A 7760-nucleotide genomic window follows, 5' to 3' on the forward strand; every position below is an offset into this window, starting at 1 on the left:
TGTAGTTTTCTAACCACAGAGGAAGAAAAGCTCCGGCTCTGAGATTAATGAAGTCTGAGTTAAGAAATTATAAAATTAAATCAAAATGAATTCTCGACTTTGTGTAAATGAAGTCAGATTTCAGTCTGAATTGTGTTTATTGAATGAAGTCAGGATTCATGAAGACAAACTAAAGTCTATCAATCTTTAGGATTTGGAGGAAAACAAAAGTGTGAATTCTGAAATATTTATGACTTTCTAAGAAACAAAGGATTTAAAGTGAAACAGATGATTATCAAAATGAAATCATAAATAAGTCAGAGTTTAGTTCCTCTGAAGCCTGACGTGAGTTTTTAAAGATAGAAACAAACAAAAAGACTTTAATCTCAGAACTGGAGGAGCAGCCTGGTGAGGTCAGAATCCAACATGGCCGACGGGCGCGCGGGGGGGGTCCTATTTGTGGCGGCTGCCTCTCCTCTTCATGGCCACCGTACACTGAGGACAGAACCACTTCCCTTTGGGGGCCTCGGTCAGACCCACACAGCCGTAGTGGAACCACTCGATGGGGCACTGAGGGACCATCAGTGACATCATTCACATCAATCATTGATTCTAATCAATAGAACGTTAATCAGCAGAATATGGAGTTTATAAAACACATTTAATGAATGTTGCTGTGGAATCTAATGCTACTAATAAGTTAATAATGACACTTACATCCGTGTTATCACAGCCGACCATTTCTCCATAAGACACCTGCAACCGAAGCATCGCATGATTATTACACTTCATAGATCACCGGGGCTCGTACCCGGTTACAGACGCGTCGGGGCTCGTACCCGGTTACAGACGCGTGTCGGGGCTCGTACCCGGTTACAGACGCGCGTCGGGGCTCGTACCCGGTTACAGACGCGTCGGGGCTCGTACCCGGTTACAGACGCGCGTCGGGGCTCGTACCCGGTTACAGACGCGCGTCGGGGCTCGTACCCGGTTACAGACGCGCGTCGGGGCTCGTACCCGGTTACAGACGCGCGTCGGGGCTCGTACCCGGTTACAGACGCGCGTCGGGGCTCGTACCCGGTTACAGACGCGCGTCGGGGCTCGTACCCGGTTACAGACGCGCGTCGGGGCTCGTACCCGGTTACAGACGCGCGTCGGGGCTCGTACCCGGTTACAGACGCGTCGGGGCTCGTACCCGGTTACAGACGCGCGTCGGGGCTCGTACCCGGTTACAGACGCGCGTCGGGGCTCGTACCCGGTTACAGACGCGCGTCGGGGCTCGTACCCGGTTACAGACGCGCGTCGGGGCTCGCACCCGGTTACAGACGCGCGTCCGGGCTCGTACCCGGTTACAGACGCGCGTCGGGGCTCGCACCCGGTTACAGACGCGCGTCGGGGCTCGCACCCGGTTACAGACGCGCGTCGGGGCTCGTACCCGGTTACAGACGCGCGTCGGGGCTCGTACCCGGTTACAGACGCGCGTCGGGGCTCGTACCCGGTTACAGACGCGCGTCGGGGCTCGTACCCGGTTACAGACGCGCGTCGGGGCTCGTACCCGGTTACAGACGCGCGTCGGGGCTCGTACCCGGTTACAGACGCGCGTCGGGGCTCGTACCCGGTTACAGACGCGCGTCCGGGCTCGTACCCGGTTACAGACGCGCGTCCGGGCTCGTACCCGGTTACAGACGCGCGCCGGGGCTCGCACCCGGTTACAGACGCGCGTCGGGGCTCGCACCCGGTTACAGACGCGCGTCGGGGCTCGCACCCGGTTACAGACGCGCGTCGGGGCTCGCACCCGGTTACAGACGCGCGTCGGGGCTCGCACCCGGTTACAGACGCGCGTCGGGGCTCGTACCCGGTTACAGACGCGCGTCCGGGCTCGTACCCGGTTACAGACTTGCGTCGGGGCTCGTACCCGGTTACAGACGCGCGTCCGGGCTCGTACCCGGTTACAGACGCGTGTCGGGGCTCGTACCCGGTTACAGACGCGTGTCGGGGCTCGTACCCGGTTACAGACGCGTGTCGGGGCTCGTACCCGGTTACAGACGCGTGTCGGGGCTCGTACCCGGTTACAGACGCGTGTCGGGGCTCGTACCTGGTTACAGATGCAGTATCGGGGCTCGTTGGGGTCGTAGGTCCAGTCCACCTGGCTGTTGGCCTCGGCCTCAGGCAGCGCTGAGGCCTGCTGGGAAAGCTCCTGGGCCAGTGCTGACGATGAAGAGCATGACGACAGAGAGGAAGAGGAGGACGATGAAGAGGACTGATGGTTGGAAGACTTGATGCTGCTTCTGGAAAAACAGGAAGACAAGACGGTGAGGAACATTTGACATCAACATGAGCTGGTACAAATATCTGTCAGATGTATCAACAGAGACGTACTTCTGTCCTACTTGTACATATTTATTATGTTTATATGTATATTTATATAATTTTAGAGATGCTTGCATCCATCAGGTTTATACTTTCGTCATAGATGTTTGTAGTTGATTATGAAGACGCCCGGTTGGAGCCACAAGAACTACAGCAGCACCATCTCAACTCAAGTCATCATGACTCTGCCTCTTAGATGCAGGTGTGTGTACACAGGTGGGTGTGTGGCTGCCTTACTTGGACTTGCGCCCCCTGGAGTCGGAGGCCGTGGTGGGGGTGAGGGTCTGGGTGAGGGTGGAGGCCAGAGCGGAGGAGGAGTATCCGCTGTTTTCTCGGGACAAAGTGAACTCTCGGCCGAGCTGGAAGTCGTTGTTCTTGATGGCTTCGTAGCTCGCTTTCAGACTGGACGTCCTCCTGCCCTCCTTCATCTGAACAGAGAAATGAAACGTAACAGCTGACGTCTTCAAATGTCTCGTTTTATACAAACCAACAGCACGACACCATGTATCATGTGTAGGGTTGGGTACCGAAACTCGGTGCCAACATGGCACCGGTTCCTATACGTCCGGTATCTACCGGACCCAAACGCAATGCAGATTTCGGTGCCTGAGCCGATTGAAATACTTTCTTACACTACTCTGATGACTCCGTCCGGGCAGCAGGACTCGGTCCTCCGCTCCTCACTCACAGTATTATTACAACGGGGAACTTAGCGCTGCCGCTCATAAGCACATACATAAATCGTTTTAGCACCGGTATCGGAAAAAACCCAAACGATACCCAACCCTAATCGTGTGTGTGTGTGTGAGAGAGAGTCTCCTCACCTGTGCTGTGGCCTGGACAGCCTGAGCAGCAGCCATGGTGATGGCCCCGGCTCCGGCCCCGGGCCCCGCCGGCAGAGAGCTCAGGTTGTAGGAGGCCAGAGGCTGAGAGGAGTTCACACTGTACACGTTGTTGGTGGCCGAGGACGTGCTGTTCGTACGGCAGCCTGTCGGGGACACAAGTCATGGTGAGAACACACACACGCGCACACACACACGCACACACACACACGCGCACACACACACGCGCACACACACGCGCACACACACACCTGGCGTGTTCTCCTTGGAGGCGTCGGATGTTAGCGTGGACAGCAGAGCTTCAGACTTGAACTTCTTCTCTGGAACGTGTTCGGTGGTGTGGTGAACAGGAGCGCTGTACTTCCTCTCTGCTCAGACACAAACACAAACTGTGAGCTCTGATGATGATGGACCACATGTATTCAGAGGGTCTCAATACTCACTCTCAGTGCTGGTGTGAGAGTGGACGTGATGGTTGTTGACCGGCTGAGACGGACTGTCCATCTCTAAAGACCCTGAGGAGGAGGAGGAGGAGGAGGAGATGAGCTTCCTCCACATAAACAGATAAACACCGTCACGGTCAGAGGGACTCACGTCTCTCCAGGACCTCCGTGATGCCGGCGTTGTCGGCCTCCAGCTCCATCTTGAACTTGGCCAGTTCCTGGTCCAGTTTACGAAGGTGACGGTCCACCTGGAGAGAGAATACATTAAATACATACAGAGCAGCAGGAGTCAGTGAGGAGGAGGAGGTGTCAGTGGTTTAACTCAAGAAAGGAGTCTGGTCTGATCTTCACAGGACAGAGAGGAAGAGGACTCTCTGAAGATAAACTCACATATAAATATGAACCTTCAGTCAGTGTAAACAGTCACTCACCAGATCATAGATCTGATTGGCCAGCTGGACTTTCTCATCTGCATCTTCCAGAGCTTTGTAATAATCCTGAAACGTAAGTTATGAATAAAACTCTTAGCCAGCTCAATAAACTCAGGTTATTACTCTGTTATACATTGATCGTGTTGTGTGTTATTACTCTGTTATACATTGATCGTGTTGTGTGTTATTACTCTGTTATACATTGATCGTGTTGTGCGTTATTACCGTTATACATTGATCGTGTTGGGCGTTATTACTGTTATACATTGATCGTGTTGTGTGTCATTACTCTGTTATACATTGATCGTGTTGTGTGTTATTACTGTTATACATTGATCGTGTTGTGTGTCATTACTCTGTTATACATTGATCGTGTTGTGTGTCATTACTGTTATACATTGATCGTGTTGTGTGTTATTACTGTTATACATTGATCGTGTTGTGTGTTATTACTGTTATACATTGATCGTGTTGTGTGTCATTACTCTGTTATACATTGATCGTGTTGTGTGTCATTACTCTGTTATACATTGATTGTGTTGTGTGTTATTACTGTTATACATTGATTGTGTTGTGTGTCATTACTGTTATACATTGATCGTGTTGTGTGTTATTACTGTTATACATTGATCGTGTTGTGTGTCATTACTGTTATACATTGATCGTGTTGTGTGTTATTACTGTTATACATTGATCGTGTTGTGCGTTATTACTGTTATACATTGATCGTGTTGTGTGTCATTACTCTGTTATACATTGATCGTGTTGTGTGTTATTACTGTTATACATTGATCGTGTTGTGTTATTACTCTGTTATACATTGATCGTGTTGTGTGTTATTACTCTGTTATACATTGATCGTGTTGTGTTTTATTACTCTGTTATACATTGATCGTGTTGTGTGTTATTAATCTGTTATACATTGATAGTGTTGGGTGTTATTACTCTGTTATACATTGATCGTGTTGTGTGTTATTACTGTTATACATTGATCGTGTTGTGTGTCATTACTGTTATACATTGATAGTGTTGTGTTATTACTCTGTTATACATTGATAGTGTTGTGTGTTATTACTTTGTTATACATTGATCGTGTTGTGTTATTACTCTGTTATACATTGATAGTGGTGGGTGTTATGGACCTGACCTGTTATGTAACTGACCTTCTTAATGACCTCCATCTGCTCTTCTCTCCACTCCGGTTTGTTCTTCTTGGCGTCGACAAAGAACTCGATGACCTTCTGCTCCAGCTGATCGGTGGCGTCTGAGAACATAAAAACACATAAAACGACTAACTCAAAGTAGAAAAACACACAGAGGTATTTATATTCTTTACGTTATAATAAATAACCTCTGGACAAATCAATCACACAACTATGTTTGTTTAAATCTCTGCACTATTGTGTCATTAGATAATATTACTAAATAATTAATATCAGAGTAAACAACAGTGAGAATATTATGTTCTTACAGTTTATTTATGTGTTCTTATTCAAGAGATATAACATTTTATCATATATTAATGTTTATTCTCATGTAATTAGATAGTTTCATTCAATGACATGCTTTGATTATTTTCTCACTTTAACATTTTATTCTTTAGATTCAATGAGTTCCATAATATTTTATGTCACCTTTATGTATTTTAACAAGTAATCTGAACCTCTATTATTGATTTGATCTATCGGGTTATAATCAGGGGATCCGTTGTTAGGCGTAACCGGATATAAACAGGTGGTGTGCAGCAAAATAAGCTCCGGTGTTAACTACATCCGATCTGTTAGCCGGCTAAGCTAACAAGCTAATTAGAAGTCTGACGGTTAAATAGTGTTTTACTGAGACGTTAGTTTCGCTAAACCGGGTGTTTAACGTCAATCCTCTGTGTGTGTGTGTGGACACCGGAGATATCTGCCGTTAACCGGCGGTGCTTTACGTTACGTACTCTGAACCTGCAGGTCCATCTCTCTCATTTCCGTAAACCTGTCTCGGAGGTCCATGGGAAGCTGCTCGATCACTACCAACAAGAGAAGAAGAAAAAAAAGCGCCGTTAGCGATTAACGGCCGGAGCCGCGAATTAACACACATTTAACGCGAGAAAAGCGCCAAAAAAAGCCTCCGTCGCTTAGTAACGTCCCATACTCACTCTCGAGGTAATCCTCCAGGTACAACATTGCGGAACAGTTTGAGTTTTGAGGCGTTTTACTGAAACAATTTTCTTCTTTCAATATGGCGTCGCTCGTCTTCTCTTCAGACAAAAAAAATACGCCAAGAAATCGAGGTCGGAGCTGGTGACGCACACGGGCTACCGGTGTTCTGATTGGTTGAAACTCACGCGGGGGCGTTGAGTTGTGTTCTCAGAGCCAGATGCCTCATGGGAGATGTAGTTCGTTACATGCGTAGCTCGTTTATTTTGTATAAAAACCCTAAAATCAGTCCCCGACATATTTTTATTTAAATGACTTATATATTTTATTATTATATCAGGAGTAAACGCATTTACCAATGATATTATTCTATGTTTCATGATACCGCTCATAATTAACTCCATCATTCCCCTTCATCTCTTTGTCTTCTATTTAGAACAACTTAACGTGTCTTTGTTGTATTTATTATTGTAATGTTGTGTATATTGTACACTTTATGTATATATTTACTGGAGGTGAAACTAAACATTTCAATAAAGACTGACGATATGTGACAAATACATTAAATAAATCTGGAAACCTGAGATGTGGTCAAATCTATATTCAAAAGATAAACTTGAGATTTAACGATGTAGTGAAATACCACAACATGGGCTCCTGACGTTGTGTTGCTGATAATAATTAGAAAAAATAATTACAAAAGATAAAAAACAAATCACAATGACAAATATGAAACATATTTAGATAATATTCTGTGAAATCTACACAGAAACCCTAACCCATTTATGACGTGTTGTTATTCAATATATAATATATATGACATCATACATTGGTGTTTCTGTTCATGTTATCATGGTTTTAAATAGTGTATTGTTTAATTTACATGTTTTGATTATTTTCTCACTTTAACAAGTTTTTCTTCAGATTCAGTGAGTTTCACATAATTTATAATTCACCGTTATTTCAACAAGTAATATAAACCTCTATTATTGATTTAATATTCCACATACTAATACAACTATAAATACTGTATCTCTCATGTAGTTTATGTACATACTAATGTACTAAAAGTATAAATACTGTATCTCTCATGTAGTTTATGTACATACTAATGTACTAAAAGTATAAATACTGTATCTCTCATGTAGTTTATGTACATACTAATGTACTAAAAGTATAAATACTGTATCTCTCATGTAGTTTATGTACATACTAATGTACTAAAAGTATAAATACTGTATCTCTCATGTAGTTTATGTACATACTAATGTACTAAAAGTATAAATACTGTATCTCTCATAGTTTGTGTCCCTGAACGCATCTTGTCCTCCTCTGTGTCTCTTGAACACAACAACAAGCTCTGCGGCTCTGGAGGCGGACACATTCCTCTGTCCTCCCCCAGGACGGCTGACAGACGGGGGAGGGAAGCCCGCATTTAATTCGTGAGGAGGAGGAGGGAGAAGAAGAAGAAGAAGCGGCAGGACGGTCCGGGACAGCCCCCCCCCACACTTTCCAGTGCCCACAAACTCTGCGGACTTCATCTCGACCGTT

The 7760-nt window shown here is 45.9% G+C and overlaps 1 protein-coding gene across 1 annotated transcript in view; it reads right to left on the reverse strand.

Annotated features, from left to right (window-relative positions):
* Positions 1-6316, reverse strand: part of ing3 (inhibitor of growth family, member 3) — a 6683-nt gene extending 367 nt beyond the window's left edge. Inside the window, exons 1-12 of the mRNA XM_079294783.1 lie at positions 6209-6316; positions 6008-6079; positions 5229-5329; positions 4066-4131; positions 3786-3882; positions 3635-3706; positions 3443-3559; positions 3174-3337; positions 2587-2777; positions 2075-2267; positions 697-735; positions 1-549 (exon numbers count right to left, since the gene is read on the reverse strand). The exon at positions 1-549 is cut by the window's left edge and continues 367 nt beyond it. Coding sequence (XP_079150909.1) covers positions 433-549; positions 697-735; positions 2075-2267; positions 2587-2777; positions 3174-3337; positions 3443-3559; positions 3635-3706; positions 3786-3882; positions 4066-4131; positions 5229-5329; positions 6008-6079; positions 6209-6236 — 1257 coding nt within the window. The 5' untranslated portion in view covers positions 6237-6316 and the 3' untranslated portion in view covers positions 1-432. The remainder of the gene's footprint in view (positions 550-696; positions 736-2074; positions 2268-2586; positions 2778-3173; positions 3338-3442; positions 3560-3634; positions 3707-3785; positions 3883-4065; positions 4132-5228; positions 5330-6007; positions 6080-6208) is intronic.
* Between the last annotated feature and the right edge of the window lie 1444 nt (positions 6317-7760).

Source organism: Melanostigma gelatinosum, assembly GCF_949748355.1.
Source record: "Melanostigma gelatinosum genome assembly, chromosome: 22".
Classification (NCBI taxonomy): Eukaryota; Metazoa; Chordata; class Actinopteri; order Perciformes; family Zoarcidae; genus Melanostigma; species Melanostigma gelatinosum.